This window comes from Giraffa tippelskirchi, chromosome 4 (genome assembly GCF_054371585.1).
Source record: "Giraffa tippelskirchi isolate mGirTip1 chromosome 4, T2T-mGirTip1v1.2.pri, whole genome shotgun sequence".
Classification (NCBI taxonomy): Eukaryota; Metazoa; Chordata; class Mammalia; order Artiodactyla; family Giraffidae; genus Giraffa; species Giraffa tippelskirchi.
The window spans coordinates 41,665,578-41,685,917 of NC_137278.1; the positions used below are offsets into that span (position 1 = coordinate 41,665,578).

At 50.3% G+C, this 20,340-nt stretch overlaps 1 protein-coding gene across 7 annotated transcripts in view; it reads right to left on the reverse strand.

Annotated features, from left to right (window-relative positions):
* Positions 1-14,739, reverse strand: part of CEP68 (centrosomal protein 68) — a 26,932-nt gene extending 12,193 nt beyond the window's left edge. For 3 of the 7 annotated variants that reach the window (XR_014081729.1, XM_081588308.1, XM_081588312.1), the window contains exons 1-4: positions 14,608-14,739; positions 7,661-7,748; positions 3,387-3,782; positions 292-1,803 (exon numbers count right to left, since the gene is read on the reverse strand). Coding sequence is in view for 5 of the 7 variants with exons in the window: in XM_081588308.1 (XP_081444434.1) it covers positions 292-1,803; positions 3,387-3,740 (1,866 nt within the window). In the remaining 2 variants the exon portion in view is untranslated. Of the gene's footprint in view, positions 1-291; positions 1,804-1,931; positions 2,190-3,120; positions 3,246-3,386; positions 3,783-7,660; positions 7,749-14,417 lie in introns of those variants that run through there. The other 4 variants (XR_014081730.1, XM_081588310.1, XM_081588309.1 and 1 more) reach the window with 3 other exon arrangements.
* Positions 14,740-20,340: the final 5,601 nt, after the last annotated feature.

The following is a 20,340-nucleotide window of genomic DNA, read 5'->3' on the forward strand; positions in this document are numbered from 1 at the left end:
GGTCCCTCCTGTGCAGAGGGCCTCTTGATCCTCAAGGTCAAGTGCCCTGGGGAGCAGCCTGGGGAGTGGTTAGCAGGACAGGCTCTACTCTCACTGACCGTGAAGGTGCAGGTTACCTAACAGCTCGCTCCCTTTTCCTCCAACGGTGACAAGAGAACACCAGTAGTCATCAGGATTGGGCAGAAGGTGCAGTACAGTGCCTGGCACCTAAGTGCTCAGTGTTACCAAGCTTCAACACGAGGTTAGTGGACAGGGGGAAGAAAGGCAACAGTGCCGAAACGCTGAGTTTACCTGCACGCACTGCACGAGCGACTCTTTTCCCTGCTCTCCGCCCTTCCTGGAAGGCTGCCCTTCAGCATCTGGATCCAATACTGCCGAGCAGGAGGCGCGTGTTCTCACTGGTCCAGAGGAGACCCCCAGGGCCTGGCCGCTCACCAGACTGCCCTCCCCAGCAGAGCGCCTTGCATGGACGAAGGAGCGTAGCAAACAGTGCTTCTGGTCCTCAGTGCTCCAGGACCCTCTGAGGGTCGCCCCGGAGGGAAGCTGGCTTTGGCTGGAGTCTGATGGGAGGGAAGCTGGCCCATCACTGTCCGACACGTCCAGGGAGCTCTGCCCTTCGGCAGCATCCGTGGACAAGGGCACCAAGGTGGGAATGGAGCCCAGATACGAAACCAAGCTAGAAACCTGTGTCAGCCGAGTGGGTAGGGCCAGATACTCGTCGTCACTTTCCACTTCCTCTTGGGGTTTCCATCCAGACTCCGTGCAGGCGAGGCGCCCGAGGCCCTGGCTGGCCCCCTTCTCCCTCTCCAGCCTGGGTGAGGGCCACCCTCTGTCCCGTGTCCTCAGGTGTGGAGAGCCCAGCTCAAGGTGCCTGCCCACAGGTGGCCAGTCCCTCAGGTTCCTCCGGGCTGGCTCTCTGCTCACCCAAGGAATGGCCCTACTGCCTGGGGCTCTGGGGGTGGAGGCAAGGGGGCTGCAAGATGCTAACCCCACACCACCCTGCTTCTGGGGTACTCCAGAGGGCCTCCGCTTAAGGCTTGGTTCTCTGGGCCCAGAGAACGGCAGGGCAGCAGCCTCGGCTGGTGGGCAACTGTGGGAGGTGTTAGTGGGTGACTTGAGGGTGCTTGCCGGGGAGATGGAGAAGCTATCGAGGTCCACGCCCGAGTCCTGCAGGACGGGCTCAGCCAGCACTTGGCTACTGGGCTGCTTCGGGAGCCGGGGCCCGGGCCTGAGGGGATAGGTGTAGTCCAGCAGGTCTTCATACTCTTTGTTTGGGTTCCAGAGTGGGGAGCGGCGGTCTGGGGAGGGAGGCAGGGAATCAGGTAGCACACAGGCCCAGTACTCGGCCTGGAAGGAGAGGCGTCTCCTGCCCAGCCCGGGGGCATCTCCCGCTGAGGACACAGGCTGGGGAAACCACTGGAGCCGAGACCCAGGGCCTACCACTGAGGGGGCTGATGGTGGGACAGCCAGCTCCAGGGAGGAGGAAACCTTGGTGAGGCAGCCACTCCGAGGCTCTGCCTTTTCCTGGTGACCCTGGAGACCACTGCCTGGGGAGGAAGCGGACACACTGCAGCTGGAAGCTGGTGGCAAAGGCATCCCCGGGCTCACGGCCGACCTCCACCTCGACGGGCACGGGAAGCCTGAGATGGGAGACTGTGGGCAGAGGTCTGGCACCTGCGGCGACTCCACAGGGGACGGATCATCTTCGGTGTCAGCATCGTGTCCCGAGCAAAGAGCGGCAGCTCTGGGAATGGCATGAGTCCGAGGTAGCGTCTCTGGGGCAGGAAGCCTGGTCTCCTCCATCTATAGTGACAGGAGGGAAGGAAAAGGTCAAACAGGCGAGCCAGACTTCTCTCTTCGGGGACAACTCTGGGGTGGTTTTGGGGACCCAGATGATCCGGAGGAAAGTTCTTGAAAAGAGAGCCTGCTACCTGGTGCGAGAGTCAGACACGGCGAGGGTGCAGCTGGAGATGGAGACGAGGGGAGCAGACACTCCTCCCGGAGCTGATCCCCCCAAGCCCCCACTGCCGTCCTTCCCCGGTTCTTCCTGCACAGATGCCTGGTTCGTGAGCAAGCAGAACTCAAATAGCTCTGTCGTGCTGAAGCTGGAACACACTGCCTAACCTCTGAGAAGTGCGCCCTGGGCAAGCAGGACCTCAGTAATTCTGTTGCTGACAGGACACACATCTGAACCTGGAGGTCAGGTAGCCCACCAGGCCCCACCCGGCTCTGCTCACACCCAGCGGTGACTCAATAGTGGCAAAATGAGTCATTCACCCCAGGCTCCTCACTCAGACTTTTCATCAGCTCGATGGAAGAGCCCACCCCTAAGGGAGGCAGGATGGCACAGAGGTTAGGGTGTAGGCTTTGGAACCAGACAGCCCTGAGGCCAACCCCTAGCTGCCAGCTCCCAGACTCACTTCCCTCACCTGCAAAGTGGAGGTGGTGACAGGACCACCTCCTCAGGCTACGCGGATTAGATGAGCTCTAGGGTGAACAATGAGAGCTCAACAAACAGCAGCGCTGCAACAAGCACCAGACTGACACTCACAAACAGCCCATCTCTGTGTTTGCTCACTTGCCGCCCATCTCACTGAGTCTGACTCAGGTGCTCTGAGCCTCGCAGTGCCCTGGCCCCCTGGCAGGTGGGCCTAGCGTCTGTCTTCTCCCAGGCAGTCATGCTTAGAACCTCCTCACGACACAGGGCTCCGGGGGGCAGCACGTGGCAGCCAGTGCCACAATGACATGGCACAGATCAAAGCCGTCACCATGAAAGGTCTTGGCAGGCAGACCACCACAGGCTGTCAGAGCTGGGAGGGACAGGTCAATCAGGTAACCTTCCCAACTGTCCTGAGGGCCTGCAAAATCCGGTGGTTTGCCCAAGGTCAGAGACAGGCAGGACTCCCTGCTCCGCATGACACCCACTAGGCGAAGCTGCCTGTAGTCAGGGAGGCCCCTGAAATCCTCTTTGCCCAGAGACAGTGAGGCCAGGTCCCCCGGGGCCCAGTGGGATACAGCCCCCAGGAGCCCATGGCCCTAGACCTTTCTTCCCCACGTCTCCCCAGGGGCCCTGGAAAGCCTCCACATCACCAAGTCAAAAGCAGGACATGGCTCCCCCACCTGCCCTCTGGGCAGGATGTCTTGGTCACAGCATGCCCAGTCCTCAAAAGGTCACCAGTCACACTCTGAGGAAGAGGAGATGCTGTGGACAGAGCTCTCTGCTGGGCCCATCTGTCCACGTGAACCTGCAGAAGAGAAATCAGCACATCCAAGCTACCTAAGCTCCCCCACCTCCCCGCCTCATATAGGCGCTGGGGAAGCTGTAAGATGGTGAGACAATGCTGGAGTGGACTCTCAAAGGACAGCCCCACTACCCTGGTGCCTACCTGGCTTCCCGCAGAGGGCAGATCTCCAGTCTCCAGGCCGGCAGGAGGAGGCATGCAATTGAGAGTGGGCTTAGACCCACTGGCTGCTGGCTCCCTGCTGGCCTCGCTGGCCGGTGGCTGGCAGGCTCTGGAGGGGCCAGGGCCAACCCCACCATAGCAGGCAGGGCTGGGGAGCCCCTCGGTGCCCCCAAGAGGGGAGGCAGGTCCTCCCTCAGCTTCCAGGCGTGGCGGCTGCTCCCCGAGCACAGGCCCTGCGCGGCTCAGCTCCTGCTCCCTGCGGCTCCAGCTCCCACCGGAAGGGGCCTTCGTGTCTGAGGATGCTTCCCCCTCTGCCTTTTCTTCTCCCAGGGCCATTGAGATGTCCCTGGGTCAGGGTTCTGCTGAAGCTTCAGCTCCCTACAAGATGCGAAAGGGAGAGAAAAAGATAAACTTCCTGCTTGTATGACTAGGAAACCTTTTATTTCTTAATGATTAAGACACATATTTTTTTGGCCAAAAGAACAAATGATGGCTACTTCCTCAAAGAAAAACAGAGGTCTGGCTTTTCCTCAGCTCCAGACCCTTTGAAAGGGGACGCAGGAGCTGTTATCTTGTCCTCTGCTGTTATGTGGCCGGAGCAGCCCCAACAGATGCCCAGGAGGGTCAATGCAAGTCCAAACCAGAGTCAAGGTTTGTGCTGCGTGCTAAGTCGCTTCAGCTGTGTCTGACTCTTTTCGACCCCATACACCGTAGCCCACCAGGCTCCTCTTGTCCATGGGATTCTCCAGGCAAGAACACTGGAGTGGGTTGCCATCCCCTCCTTCAGGGGATCTTCCCAACCCAGGAATCGAACTCATGTCTATTATGTCTATCTGCATTGGCAGGTGGCTTCTTTACCACTAGCACTGGGAAGCCTGAGTCATGGTTTGGTCCTGCCTCAAGTCACCCTTGCTGTCTGAGCCATAATATTAAAAAAAAAACCTGTAAGAGCATGGCATCTGGTCCCATCACTTCATGACAAACAGAAGGAGAAAATGTGTAAGCAGTGACAGATTTCCTCTTCTTGGGCTCTAAAATCGCTGTAGATGGTGACTGTAGCCATGAAATTAGAAGACAATTGCTTTTTGGCAGGAAAGCTATGACAAACCTAGACAGTGTGTAAAAAGGCAAAGACATCACTTTGCTGATGAAGGTCCACATAGTCAAGGCTATAGTCTTTCCAGTAGTCACATATGGATGTAAGAGTTGGACAATAAAGAAGGCAGAGCACTGAAGAACTGATGCTTTTGAACTGTGGTGCTAGAGAAGATTCTTGAGAGTCCCTTGGAGAGCAAGGAGATCAAACCAGTTAATCCTAAAGGAAATCAACCCTGGATATTCATTGGAAGGACTGATGCTGAAGCTCCAATACTTTGGCCACCTGATGCGAAGAGCTGACTCACTGGAAAACACCCTGATGCTGGGAAAGATTGAAGGCAGAAGGAGAAGAGGGTGACAGAGGATGAGATGGTTGGATGGCTTCACTGATTCAATGGATATATGCTTGGGCCAACTCCAAGAGACAGTGAGGGGCAGGGAGGCCTGGTGCGCTGCAGTCCATGGGGTTGCAAAGAGTCGGACATGACTTGGTGACTGAACACACAGTCACCTGTCCCTTTGGCCCAGCCCCACGGGGCAAGGGGCCTGGCTGGGGCCCTCCCTGTGCCAGCGCTGCAGGAGTTGCTGTCACCACAGCCCAGCAGCAGGCAGGCGGCTCCAGCCTGGCTCTGACTGCTCTACTCCAGGCTGTGGCTGAGCTCAGGGCTCCCATAGTGCCTGCTCTGCCAGCGAAGGAGAGGCAGTCGGGAAGCCACACCCTGGTCTGCAGAGCAGGTGGGCACTTCTCATTCCAAGGATGGCCAGAGCTACAGCACCAACTGTCCTCCCGCTGACCTGGGTTACAATTAATGGGTACTGAGGGAAGCCATGGAAATCCAGGTGGATGATAATGCAGTGGTCACACGGTGTACACGCATGTGACAACAACAGAGAAGTACACAGGGCAGGCAGCAGGGAGGGGAGAACCAGGGTGAGCCCTCGGGGTGAGGGAAGGAATGATCTGGGAGTCGGATCTGAGAACAGAGCCATTCCAACAGGAGCTTCAGGGACCACAGAGGGGGACCCTGAGCCTGAGTGCACAGGCAAGGGCTCTGCTGGGAGCCAGGGCCGGATGAGGCTGGGATGAAAGCGGGCAGGAGAACTCAAGGAGGACTGAACAGGGAGGCAAGGGAGTGCAAGCGCCCAGGATTTGGGCAGCTGCCTGGAATGCACTGCCAACCTCAAAGCTAAACCTGGCCAGAAACAGCTTCGTTTCCTCAGAGACAAGAAGGCACTGATGGCAACAGGAGGTGCTAGGGCAGCAGGGAAGCCTGAGCAGGTGGAGGAGGCCATGGAGGGGGCTCATCCTGCTCGGCCCTCACACTGGAAACACCACTGGTGGGGACAGCGCACCCGGAAAACAAGAGTGTCCTGCCTGGCCTGGCCGACCAGTGAGGCTCCAGTCAGCAGCAAGCCGAGAGCAGAACACAGATCATGTGCACTCTTACCACCTTCTCATGGCCATCGTGTGCACAGGGACTCATCAGAAGAACGACTGCCTTAAATTGGTCACATGTAGTTCAGATATAGAATACACTGTGCATGCAAGTCTCCCTCACCTACCCCTATTCCTAAATTGATCCGGAGGACACAGCACATGTGGACAGCGCCCGCGCACAGCGCATGGGGCAGGTCACCGAGTGTCATGGGGCGGGGTGGGGGGCTGTGAGGAGACAGGCTTAGTGAAGCAAGGCACCTTATAAGGAACAAAGAGTCCAACAGAGGAAGACACAGCAGACAATCTTTCATATAAATCAAGCAAAAATATTTACCACTAGATACTCCCACAAAAAAAACAGGTAGGTCTAATTAATGCTGTGTGTGTTTCTCATCTCTTGATGTATATGTAGACAAACACAAAAACTTATTTCATCCTCCCCCACCACCCCCTTTAACACGAAAGTTGTTTACTGTACAGGACACACTGTTCAGAATCTTGCTTTCTTTTTAAATGAAATACTTTGGAGATCTTTCCTTAGCAATGCAGTCAGCACCTTCTGTTTTCTGCCACCACCCAGCACTGTACTCCACTGTAAGGATGCACACTAGCTTATTCCACCTACTGGTGGATATTTACGTGATTTCCAACCTTTTGCTACTAATGCTGTGATGAACAAGCATGCATACTCCCCCCCACCCCCCCCCACAGCACACGTACTAGCACACCCACAGTTATCAAGAGTCAGAGGAGAACTGCTGAGGTGAAGGGGACTCACACAGGTACTTCGGGCATCTGGTACACTCCCCTCTGTGGCCTGACAGCACGCCAGTTTCCCACAGGAGGTGGGTCCTCTCATCCTAATTTCACAGACAGGGGAAACCTTTCAGAGAGTTAAATCCAGGCCTGAGTGACTCCAGAACCCAAGCTCTTTATGAACTAACTGGGGAACAAGGTACAAAACAGACACACAAAGCAGAAGAGGGTTAGAGAGACTGGTAAGGGACCAAGTCCCACAGGGAAAGACCTTCATGGAGCCACATCCTCACCTAGTGGCTATTTAAGAAACGGCACATGAAGACAACGACAGGCAAACTGTTTTCACAATTATAGGAACAAGCTGAGGACTTCCCTAGTGGCTCACATGGTAAAGCATCTGCCTGCAATGTGGGAGACCCGGGTTCAATCCTTGGGTTGGGAAGATCTCCTGGAGAAGGAAATGGCAACCCACTCCCGTACTCTTGCCTGGAGAATCCAACGGACGGAGGAGCCTGGTAGGCTACAATCCATGGAGTCACAAAGAGTCGGACATGACTGAATGACTTCACTTTCACTTTCTGAGCCCACCAGCTGGAAAAATTAGGGGGAAGGCTGAACCTAACCAGAGGCCCCAATTTCTTGCTCCATTTCTAGAAATTCTTTCAATGAATGGCCAGAGTCAGGCCATGATGGGTGGCTAATCCATATTTACTCTCCTGGTCCCCCTTTACTAAAGCATGTGGTCTTAACGACAGGGGACTGCAATAAGATGATGCCGGGGCATAAGAGGGGTACAAAGAAATGATCTCCGTCTTTGTTTAACAATGTGTTTTTGATCTGTCTTGTCTGGATTTCACTATTCAAAAAGAAGGCATCTCTTCATCCTGGGGGTGAGTGGTGGGCTAGGATTAAAAGTTCCTCTGGAGATACCTCTAGGTAACTTTCAAGTATAGATACAAACCTGAACTAAGTGAACAATGTCTCCAGAAGTCCTTCAGCAACCAGGAGAGAAGGTCTGAAATTCAGTGATTTTCATGGAAATGGTACCTCTGAAAAGACAGATTACAGGTGGTTATTTTCTCAGTCTGGATACATAGTCGGTTCATAATCTCATTAATCTTCCTAACAAATCAAGGTGTACTTTCCCTGTGCCACACGAGCTTTCTTTCTTTTTTTTTTAAATGAGAATTAAAACAGATTCATGTGAAATGAAAAAAGTCCACCATGAGTGTTCAATCCAAATTGTACATAAGTATTATAGAAAACAAAGAAAAGGAGAAATCAACTGGGAGAGGGAAAACTCCTTGAAGGAATGACTGCTGAAGAAATCAATCATCAGCCAAGCAAATGGATAAAGGACTCAACTCTGTGGGCAAGTGTCAGGTGGGCACCTGTAACACTGCATGACAGTCCAGCTCCCATTTCCACACAGATTCTAGATTTTACACATCATCGTTTCTTCTTACCCCTCTGAGGGTGAGGGTGGAGAAGGGGATTCTGCTTGAATCCTTCCAGTGAGACAAGCTGCCTCCTTTCCAGAACACCAAATGGACTGCTCAGATGAAAACGTGCTATGCTGTCAGTAGCGTTAAACAATCTGCTACTCTTCGTGGGTCATCCCTGCTCTCTGATCATACACTTAACAGTGTTTCTGGAGGTCAGCAGCTCCTAGGTGGGCAAATGCCCCAGTCAGCTGCCCTCCTAACAAGAAAGTAATAAGAAATTGGACTGAGTGACTGGATGGCTCTGAGCACAGACAATGAAACAATGAATTCAAGCCTCCCATCTGTGGAAGATCTGCACACACCAGTTCAGCCCGGTGCTTGGCCAAGTCAAGAGACAAGCCACTTGAGCTGCAGGATGAGAGAGCAAACTGCCAACATTCAGTAGATCATGGACAGAGCAAAGGAATTCCAGAAAAACATCTACTTCCACTTCACTGACTACAAAAAGGCCTTTGACTGTGTGGATCACAACGAACTGTGGAAAATTCTTTAAGAGATGGGAATACTAGACCACTTACCTGCCTCCTGAGAAACCTGTATGCAGGTCAAGAAACAACAGTTACAACCAAACATGGAACAATAGACCAATTCAAATTGAGAAAGGACTGTAGATTGTTACCCTGTTTATTTAACTTATACGCAGAGTACATCATGTGAAATGCCAGGCTGGATAAATCACAAACTGGAATCAAGATAGCCGGGAGAAATATCAATAACTTCAGATATGCAGATGATACCACTATAATGGCAGAAAGTGAAGAGGAATAAAGAGCCTCTTGATGAAAATCAGAGAGCGAAAAAGCTGGCTTAAAACTCAACATTCAAAAGACTGAGATCATGGCATCCAGTCCCATGACTTCATGGCAAATAGAAGGGGAAAAAGTAGAAGCAATGACAGACTATATTTCCTTGGGCTCCAAAATCACTGCGGACAGTGACTGCGGTCATTAAATTAAAAGACGCTCCTTGGAAGGAAAGCTAAGACAAACCTAGACAGCATATTAAACATCAGAGACATCACTCTGCCGACAAAGCTCTGTATAATCAAAGCTAATGGTTTCCAGGAGTCATGTATGGATGTGATAGACCATAAAGAAAGCTGAGCACCAAAGAATTGATGCTTTCGAACTGTGGTGTTGAAGAAGACCCTTGAGAGTCCCATGGACTGCAGAGAGATCAAGTCAGTCATCCAAAAGAAAATCAACCTTGAATGTTCATTGGAAGGACTGATGCTGAAGCTCCAATACTTTGGCCACCTGATGTGAGGAGCTGACTCTTTGGAAAAGACTCTGATGCTGGGAAAGATTGAAGGCAAAAGGAGAAGCAGGTGGCAGAGGATGAGATGGTTAGATAGCATCAACTCAACGGACATGAGTTGGGGCAAACTCCGGGAGAGAGACCACTTGGGAGTTTGGTATTAAAATTCTGTCAGTTTCCAGGACCCACAGAGACCATATGATCTACCAGATGGTAGGAATGATGGAGGCTTGGCTTACTCTTGCCCTACGGTAAAGATATGCTCATGTATCATGTATGGGGTCCCACTAACTGGTTAAGTCTGGACATCTAACCCTTTCTAGTACTGGCTGCACATTCCTTGTGCAGGCCTGTCACAGTTGCCAGGACTTCCACTCACTCCTGTCCAGGATGGAGAACAGAGAACTTGGAAGTCTGTATGTGGGTGGAAAGGTGGGGGGAAGTTGAGGGGGACTGGCTATGTTCTTCTCTTAACTAAACCATTCAAATGCACAAATGCTCAACTTAGGGGGCAATCCTCCTCTGATGAGGATTCTCTAAATCACAAGCTCACAAACCATCTGATTTACAGCAACTCTGCCCAGGAAGCCAGGTTCTGCCCGGGACCCACCTGTACCTGGGTGCACAGAGAGCACCTGTATCAGCCACAGAGGCCAGGTGCTGCCTGAGCCAGCCCTACCAGTTCAGGGGCTAAAGCCCTGAAGCTCCGAGCTGTTTTCGTAGGAGGCCATAGGTGTAAGCGGTCAACAAACGCCATGCACACGCGGCGGCAGAATCAGGCCGGAGAAGCAGACAAAGAGGCTCTCCATGCTGCCCTTTCTCTAGGAACATGAACCTTCACACAGGAAGAAAGTGGGGGTGGTGGGGTGGGCCCAGCACCGTCAGGTTGCTGGAAGGCTTCTGGGGGAACTAGATGGATGGCAGAAAAGGGCTCAAAGGTAGAAGCCAGTCCAGGCATGGGAGGCAGTTTGAAAGCAGGTGAAGACGTATGTGGGGAGGCCAACAAGAGGGGCAGTCACAAGAGGCCCAGGCCGGCCTCAGAATGGGGTGGCTGCCAGGAAAGCTGTGTGGGAGCTTTGCGACTGGGAGGCCCATGGCTCAAACCCACCCCCCTTCCACCTGCTCCTTTCCTGGCTGCACAAGCCCTGCAGCCCCTTCGGGGCCTGAGCTCCTATTACCATGTGATTGTATGTGAAGCACATCTTACTACTGCACTATTTTTGTTGCTTTTGTTCATGACAAGAACTGTTAACATGAGAATGTATAATATCTGTTACGCAACCAGCTCAATAAAGAAGTTAAAAAAAAAAAATCAACCAAAAACTGTGTTCTCTGTGACTAGGGCCACAGAGAACCTCACAGCAAGGCCAATCTTTTAACTTGTCACGAGAGGTCTTTAGATGGCCTTTACGGAGATGCACTGCTGCATCTATAAAGATCTTAACTGAGCTTCCAGCCACCCTTCCCCCCACCCCAAGCTCTCTGGCCTCCTTCGCAGTAGATTATTGTCATCCAACGAAGCTCCAAGTATGAGGATGATGGGGATTGAACATGTCCATTAAGTGGACCCTCTGTTCCCACCTAGGTCTTCCCTGTAGCTCAAACGGTAAAGAATCTGCCTGCAACGCCAGAGATCTGGGTTTGATCCCTGGGTCGGGAAGATCCTCTGGAGAAGGGAATGGCAACCCACTCCACTATTCTTACCAGGAGAATCCCATGGACAGAGGGGCCTGGCGGATACAGTCCATGGGATTTGCAAAGAGTTGGACATCAACGAGTGACTAACACTACTCTGTTCCCACCAAAGAGCAAGGTCAAAAAAACATCTGCCCCATAACACAAATCATCCCTACTACCTAAAGAAGCTGGTCCTGGACCACATGGCTGCAGTTCCACAGGCCACTCCTTTTACTGTACTGACAGTTTTCTATAAGTCCGTCGGGCCACACGATGTGAAGATTGGTAAGAAACTTACTGATATTCTGGAGATGTCATTAAGAACGCTTCTCTTTGGAGAAGAATTCTCAGGTCTCTGTAACAAAAACTGCAATCTCACTGAGTAGCCAGTTTTCTCTTTATACAGGTACTGGCAAAACTGATTAAAAAAAAATTCTCCTCTTTGCTCTTGCTGCTTGGAAGCTCAGAACCAAATCAGTAGTCTCACGCAAGTAAAATGCAGAGGCCAGAGAGGAATTCAACTTTGGTATTTCTTTTCACCTGATCTGTCTCAATCACTTTTATTAAAAATCTTATTACACTAAAATGATTTTGGAAAGATTACTCAAATAATTTTTGGAACAAAATAGAGGAAGTGTTAAAAACAGATTTTTTTTTTTTAAAAAAAAGCTCTAAATCCTACACTTCATCAAATACCAGAAGAAAACAAAGCCTGTTTACCAGTACGTCTAAAAATCAAATGTAGATCCTTGTGTTAGTATCTTTCTACTCAAAGTGTTGTCCACAGAAAAGCAGCACCTGCATCACCTCAGAGCTTGCTGGGAATGCAGATTCTCAGGCATCACCCCGGGGCTATGGGATCAGAATCTGCATCTTAGCAAGCTCTCCAGGTGGTTGGTAGGCATAGTAACGTTTCAGAATCACCAAGTTAGTAAGCCTGTTTCAGCATCCTGACAGGGAAATACAATGGCTTTCCAACCATTCATCAAGCACCCACCCTATGCAAGGCAGACAAAAGAAGGAAATTTACGGTCTCTATCCTTAGGGTCTTTCCAACAGGACACCAGGAAAAGCTCACACCTTGTGGCAGGTTTCTTAATGGTTCATGACAGGATGTCATAACTGGAAGAGCATCTTCAGAAAGAACAGTATTTCCTAGAAAGGATTCCAGATTCATGTAGCTACACTAAAAGCACAATCAGAGACTAGAATTCTCCTGTGATAGTTACAAGTGAGAAGAGACATGGTCTTTGTTTTGGAGACACCGAGTAATTTAAAAGAAAATGATATGCCAAGGGGACCTACAGCTGGCAGGAAATGGACAACTTAGCCTGTTTCCTGTGACCACAAAGTGGTACAGGAAAACCTGGAAGCGAGGCAACCTCCCCCTAGGGGGTGCATCTGCCACCTCAAGGTCCAGCAAATAGATTCAGAGCTACTAGAAGACTTCTTCCACTGTTCACAATGTTTGTGAACAACTTTAAAGACAGGAGACAGTTTTTTTCATGAAAACAGATTTAAGTTAAAAGGAGAGACACCATCTCAAGTTCACTTCCATCTGAACCAACTTTTTTGTCAGCCACATCGGCCTCCCCCTCCTCTGCTTTTACATGACCCTTTTCAGTAACAGACCACATGAAGAGTGCATCAAATATTACTGCAATACTTGGCCAAATTGTTATTTGGCACTCCATCAATCTCCAGTGGGTGACGGTACTTTAAATGCATAAACAGGTAAATCTTCCATGGAATACTTTTACAGTGGGGGGGAAAATCTGGAATGGCTTAAGGAATGTTTTTAAAATCAAGGAATAGATAAGGACCAAAAGGCAGACAGAACCTGAGGGTTAAATACTATACAGATGTTTAGTGTTAGTGAATCTGCTCAAATATGTTTATTTTTATCCTAACGAGTGTTAACAGCTAAGGAACATTTTCCTTGTGCCAGGGAACTATGCCAAGCACTTTATGTCAGTATTTTATTTAATCCTCAGAAATCATGAAGTGGGTACTATTGTCACTCCCATTTTACTGAGGAAACTGAGCCATGAAGAAGTTACCTCACTTATCCAAAGTTAGCAACAAGGCAGAGCTAAAGTCATCGGATTTGACTTGAGAGCCACAGCTCAACTGCTTTACTGGCCCACCATGTTAATGGAATTAAAGTTTTTATTTTGTCGATTTTTGGCTACACTACTGATTTTTTGCTTTCTTTTGACTTCCTTCAACCACTGAGTGTCTTCTGTGTTCCATGCACCGTCCTAGGGGCTGGAGAAACCACAATACAGTGTGATGTATAAAAACAGAGGCTACAGAAGGCAGACCAAAAGTAGGGAGTGATTATTAGTTGAGGGGTAGGAAAAGAACTTTAAAAAGCTTTCCAGAAGAGGTGAAACCTGAGTTCTTTGCTCTTTTCTGTAGTAGGAGACCCAGAACTGATTGACCCAGGTGGTGGAAGGAACAAGAATGAGAAAGGATGACCTCTACCTCTTTTTTTCTTTTTATTTTTTTTATTGAAGGATACTTGCTTTACAGAATTTTGTTGTTACCTCTACCTCTTTTAATCAAGCCTTGTACCGTTGACTTCTTGACCCAAAACACTGTGTCATGCATTTTAACAACATCCTTCACATCCTAGGTCTAGGAACGTAAGGGTATTTATGAATGTCATCTATCTTCGAGTCCGCCCTCCCCACCCCCCTCCAGTAAACTCCCAGTGAGGTCCAAATCTGCTGTGGCACTGGCAGGTTTCCGTTCATTTTTATTACAAACAATACACCGAACCCAACCCAATAATTATAAAGGGCCTGAAACAGGTTTTGGACTTGTGCCCCTGGGCTGAGAACCATTCTAGTGATGACAGTTGAAAAGAGTGGCCTTTCCAGGCAAAACATGTGAGACGAATTGCATTTTCTCCTCGGCAGCGGGGGCTGCCGCATTCAAAGCGACCAGGAGACATCGTTCGTCTCCATCTTAACAGCCGGAATGACCCTGAACGGGTGAGAGAGGGTCTCTACAGCAGCCCGGATCCAGGAGCAGTTCGAGTCCCTAACTCCCGGACCACCTGGGCCGGGCGAGAGCGCAAGGTAATAAACAAGACACGCCCGAGGCGAGGCCGTCAGGAAGAGTCCTCTGAAGCCGGGGCAGCAACGCGGCGCAGCTGCTAGGACGGGAGGATGCCCGGACACGCTCGCTCCCGCGGCCCGATTTCGCCGCGCTCAGGCTTTTCCAACGACAGCCTCCCGCCTCCGCGCCCCGACTCCCGGCCGCTACCCTCACCCGCCGTTCCGCCTGCAAAATGGAGGCTCAGGCACGAGGCGCCCCCGGCCCCTTGAAGCCTCGGTGCCCTTAGGGAAAGGGGACGCAAGGCCCCGCGGCCCGCCCCGGCAGGGCGAGGGGGCTGGGCCGCAGCCCGCAGCGCCGCAGAACCCCGAACTCCGCGCCCATGCACCAGTCGGTCGCTACCTACCGCGTCCGGAACCCTTCGGACTCCCCGAACGGGCCGGCGGCGTCAGCAGTCGCATGCGGCAGCTCCGAAGACGGAGTCCCAGGTGGACACCGCGGCCCTCCCGCCGGAGCCCTAAACGCCTGGGGCGGGACCGAGCGCCGGCCACGCCCTCCGCCGCCCCGCCTCCGCGCGGAGGGCGCCTTCGGAGAGGCGCGACCAATTCCAGCCCTCAGTCCGGAGGCTCGCCCAATGCACGACCCGCTCCTGCAAGAAGAGCCCACCCCTGGCACCGCCTTGGCCTATGGGAAGCCGGCGCTTCTTCGGTCGGCTGTCCTTCCTCGCCTTCCGCGCTGGCGGCTCACGTTCTAGTGTTCTAGAGGAAAGGGGTAGTGAGAGGGCGTGTAGTCACAGGCCGCGAGGAAGGGTGGGTTCCCTCGGGCGCTCTGTTTTAGCTAGTAGGCCGCAGCCCAAGTCATGCACCCGTTCATTTCCATTCATTTTGGGCAAAGCGCCTGGCAGTGTTCCTGGCGCGCCGCTGCCAGAGAGGCGGACCCAATCTTCGTGCGTCTGTTTACTTTCGCATCTAAACAATCAGTCGGTGACCGAGGCCTGAACAGGTGCCACAGCGCTCGAGCGCCGGAAGAGGGCGAGGTTCCCCTCCCCGCCCCAGGCCTCGTGGTTGGAGACAGCTCTAGGTGGAACCTTGGGCAGGCTCGGAAAGGATGGGAGGCTTGTGAATAAATGAACCAGGAGCTGCTTAGCCGCTCTCCGAGCAGCCTGTTCCGATGGGAAATCGGTGATGGAATTTGAGGGGAAGTGGGATCCAGCTCGTGGGAGGCCACGGTGCACATCCTCTTCCATCACCTCCTCCTCTCCTCTCCTCCGGTTAGCATGAGGCCTGGGAGCTTAATTGCACAGCTTGTATTGCTGAGCGAATTCTGGGGCATAAAAGAACTACCACCGACCTGGATAGGAAAGGGATCACCTGGTAATCCGTGTCAGACCCGTCCTGCGTTCTAATACGTTTACCCAGGAACACTTGAGCAATCTGGCTTACCTTGAATGTCTCACCAGTTCATCAAACAGGGCTGTAAATGTCTGAACCCCCGCTGTGGGCAACTTGAATTCCAGAGCACACATTCTTTACCATTAAGCACTTTGGCCTCAGACAGGTTAGCAGATAAAGACTTGTTGGTTTTTCCAGAACCTGCAATGATAGCTGGGGGTTGTGTCTAATGAAAGAGTCATAAACTTTGGCAGAGAAGAAACTAGCCCACATGGTTTCTTGGTTTTACTTGGGCAACACATTGATTTTATTTGCTTTTGCTTTTTAGACAAGAAATTTAAATCCCATAAGCACCACTTCTGTATTAAGTAACAGCCAGCCACTTCACACATATATTACCTGCCTGACACTGGAAGATGTTTTTGTTTGTGGCCCTTGGTCTTCTCTGAATACACAGAAGACCTCTGGGACTGTCATCCAGTCCCAGAGGTTGAGACTTGGGGCTTTCTTAGCCAAGACAACCAGCTGGACAGAGAATGAACCAAGTCCAAACACGTAACCAGGTCAAGGATAGAATCAAGGTACCAAATACAAGTGAAGGGAATTTGAAAACAAAATCAAGGGCAAATGAGTAAGCTCTCAAAAAGCCAAGGAAGTTATGGGAGGTGGAATTTGAAATAAGCAGACTATGAACAGAAAAGTAATTCTGAAGTTAGCAAAACACCAGCCCAGTAACCCTGCTGTATGTCAGGTCCCAGGTCAAATCCCACCTTGATCTCCTCAACCAGATGTGCCCTCTTCCTCCTTTCAACTCTGCAGCACTGTGTGTACCTTGCGCCTAGCCTTTATAATTTTCTACCCTGTATGGTTTCCTTGTCTATAAGAGGGCATAGGATGGATAAGAGGACTCCTGAGTTTCCTTTTAGCAATGTTCATATCCATGCTCAGTCACTCAGTTGTGTCTGACTCTTTGCAACTCCATGGACTGTAGCCCGCCAGGCTCCTCAGATTTTCCAGGCAAGCATATTGGAGTGGGTTGCCATTTTCTCATCCAAAGGATCCTCCCCACTGATCGAACCCATGTCTCCTGTATCTCCTGCATTGGCAGGCAGATTCTTTACCACTGCACCACCTTTTAGCTATGACTTCCTGTAATTCTGTATCATGAGCATCTTTTGCTTTGGCCTGAGAAGTGGTCTTTCCTTTGAGGAATTGTCTGAAATCCCTTGGATCAGATGAGTCTTTAGGGGCATCACATTTCTTGCCTCCCAAGGCAGGAAGGATCAAGAACAAGAAGGCATGGAGCCCAGGGCAGGCCAACTATAATCTCCTTTCTCTTCTCCACAAAGGTGTGACCCAACCTGAGATGGTCTGAATCCCTGTCTGGGATTTTAAAGAATGAGGCTGAGAGAGAGTTAGTTTCTTTCCCATGGTGCCTCTAAGCTTAAACAAAATAAATCTAGAAATGTATATGGTTATATTGCTTATATCAGAAAAGCTGGGAGACCTGGCCTGTAAATGGTAAAAATCCAGGAAGACTGGGGAGCAAGATACTCAGCCAAAGCCACACTGCTCCAGCCACTCTGGTTAGGATGTATGTCTGCACTTTCAGTGCCACCATGAATTATTTTCCAGCTCTTCTGTGATGTTAGGTATTCGTTCAAGATTCAAGTTTTGGGCAGGACTGTTGACTTGTCTAACTGTAGGTCATATTCCTGTGTTCTAACTACCATTAGGCAAAGAGAGTTTTGGTTTCTGTCGTGGTTTGTGCTGGATCAGTTGGCTTCTAGTGTGGGAGAGGGGCCCAACCTCAATCTAAGACTCAGAGTAGGGGGGCTCACTCCATATCAGAAGGATATTCGGGTCCTGGTGGCCAAAAGGACCTCCACTATAGTCCATCTCTGAGGCTGCACAATGCAACCACGTCTCCTACAGCAACAAAAATGTCTTCATGCCTGCCCCAAAGGAGAACAGTTTGAAGTCTCGGCAGTCATTGTATCTGGTACCAGGTCCAAGTATGCAGGTGATGTTCCGTTTGAGACAGGCTGGGACCTGGGACTTGGGACCCTTTACTGCAGTACTTGTACCTGGACATCTCCTCAAGCAACAAAATACAAAGAAACTATAAGAAACTAAAAATAACTGCACGTGTGAGCAGGTGGCGTAAACTATGAACAAAAAGATACAGAAAGGCCAAAACCCAACTGCCACTTCTGAGGTTCCAGGAGCAAAAGTAGGGTACCATGCATGATGCCTGCACATAGCACCAAAAAGGGAGTGGGCAGACCACTTAAACCCCTTCCGGGCCCCACAGATCCACCCCTTCCCTCACCCTACTTAAGGAACCAGCTCACCCCCTTCGGGGAATGAGCAAGGGAACTTATTACTTGTCTTTACTCCCTCATGCTACAGCACTAGTCCCAATAAAGCCTTGCCTAAATTCCTCCTCTGTCCTCTTATCAGGGCCTATTGATTAAAGAGTCCACGTTGGTAACATATTCATCTTCTAAATCTTCATCACTATCCTATCTCAATGTAATATGTAGACTAAATTTTGGAGTTAGCTATCACTGATATACTTTAAATGCAATAATGAAGAGAAAGAGGATGAACATCGCTTAAAAATCACTAAAACTTTACATTTGGAAATACAGCAAGAAGGGAGATACAAGTAGAGTCTATACTCCTCATTTTTTAAGCTGGTATACGCTTGCTTGTGTGCGTGCTCAGTTGCGTCTGACTCTTTGAACCCTGCAGACTGTAGCCCACTAGGCTCCTCTGTCCATGGGATTTCCCAGGCAAGCATACTGGAGTGGGCTGCCATTCCCTTTCCAGGGGATCTTCCTGACCCGGGAATGGAACCCATATCGCCTACATTTCAGGCAGATTCTCTGCCACTGAGCCACTGGGGAAGCCTGCACAACATGAGAATTGTGAGTTCAGTTTTATTTCGGGCAAAATGAGGACTATAGCCCAGGAAACAGCCTCTCAGACAGCTCTGAGGCACTGCTCTGAAGAGGTAGGGGAGGAAGTCAGGACATATGTGAGCTTAGTGATGGGGTCACTTGTACTTAAGCACACATTTTGACAGAAGGTTGCTTCTAGTCATGAGGGACAGATGTCTCTGGTAACGATTTTAGTGCTTTTCTAGGTATGAAGAGATGTCAGAAATTGGGCTCATGAAAACTCCTCCTGAAGCTATCTAACTAACTGAAGGCCTGTCCTGCCAATTTTTCCCAGAGCATAGAGTACCTCATTCCTAATGTCCACCCTGAACTCCTTGAAGGATGTGCTGAAAGTCAGAGATTGCAGTGGCCAATGACTTCATTCTTGTAGAACCAGAGGGCAGGTGACAATTTTTATTTGGCGGTAACAGTCCATTCATTAGCCTCTGAAGTGGTACCAGATGGAACAACTTCTGCAAAAGAGCTGCTAAACTGGGGGTGCCAGCAGGCATCTTGAGACTTCTAGGAGGGTGTAGTGTCAGGGAAGGAACTTCGCTTGGCCTGTATACTCCATCTCGCTGACAGAAAGAAGACATGCACAGAGAAAGTTGACTAGGGGGTAATGGTTAACTTTGGACATAAAGTGAAAGTGAGATGTCTAGTGGTGCTGATTTGTGGTTAGTTGGAAACATATAGAGTGAAGTTCAGAAGTCAGAGCTGGAGGTGAAAATGAGGTATAGATATGTTAAGATTATTAAGCAGAAACCTCAAGTAAATAGAGTTTAGAGACCAGAATGGGGGCTCACTCATGCCCTGCAACCATAGCAGAGCCCAACAGAAAGAAGACAAGACACTTCTTCCTTCCTGGCAAGGAAAAATCAAGTACTCTGTTTACTACGGCACTCTCCCGTGCCTTTGCCCCTTTAAAAAAGTAGTCTCCTTCCCTTACCGTGGGAGCTTGCATAGCAGAGTTGAAGACCCCTGCCTTGCAAATTTCAGTTGATCCCAAATAAACCCATCTTTACTGGAGAAATATCTGGCAGTCTGTTTTATTTTTTAAGATTTCTTTTTTTAATGTGGACTGTTTTGAAAAATCTTTAATTTGTTACAATATTGTTTCTTTTTTATGTTTTGGCTTTAAGGCCAGGAGGCATGTGGGATCTTAGCTCCCCCACCAGGGATTGAACACATAACCCCTGCACTGGAAGGCAAAGTCCTAAGCACTAGACTGGACTGCCAAGGAAGTCCTCGTCTATTTGTTTTAGATCAACAAATGTGAAATAACAAAAGCTACAGACAGGAAAGAGATTTCCACAGGCATGAAAGAGACTGGAAGAGCAGAGGGTTATTGCTGTAATGTATCTATTTTTTCAACCATTTTCCCCTCTTCCCCTTCCTCAAGCAGGTAGCAGGCCCTGTGTTTACTTTTCTCAGGGGAGGTTTGTGGTGACATGAAAGAAGAAGCTGAAAAACATTCCCTTCCTGGCTTTGTTTTCAAAGTCTGCCCCACTGAGGCGATTTAGTAGTGTACAGTGGGAAGAAGAGACAGGAAATGGCTCTGAGGGAAACCTGAGCAGAGGCACTTGTGAATTTTCTCCAAAATAAAAGATGTCCTCTGACCAGGGGAAGGGTCCAGTCTCCTGCGACAGCCAGGACCTATGCTCTCCTCCCTGACAACTCCCCACCCCCTCCTGCCAGGGGCTGGCCAGACCTCAGAGGGAACAGTGAGGTGTCTCCAACTTCACCAAACTTCCACATGTCCTGAGGGTGACATGGAAGCTAGTCGCTGTTAGACCTGAAGAG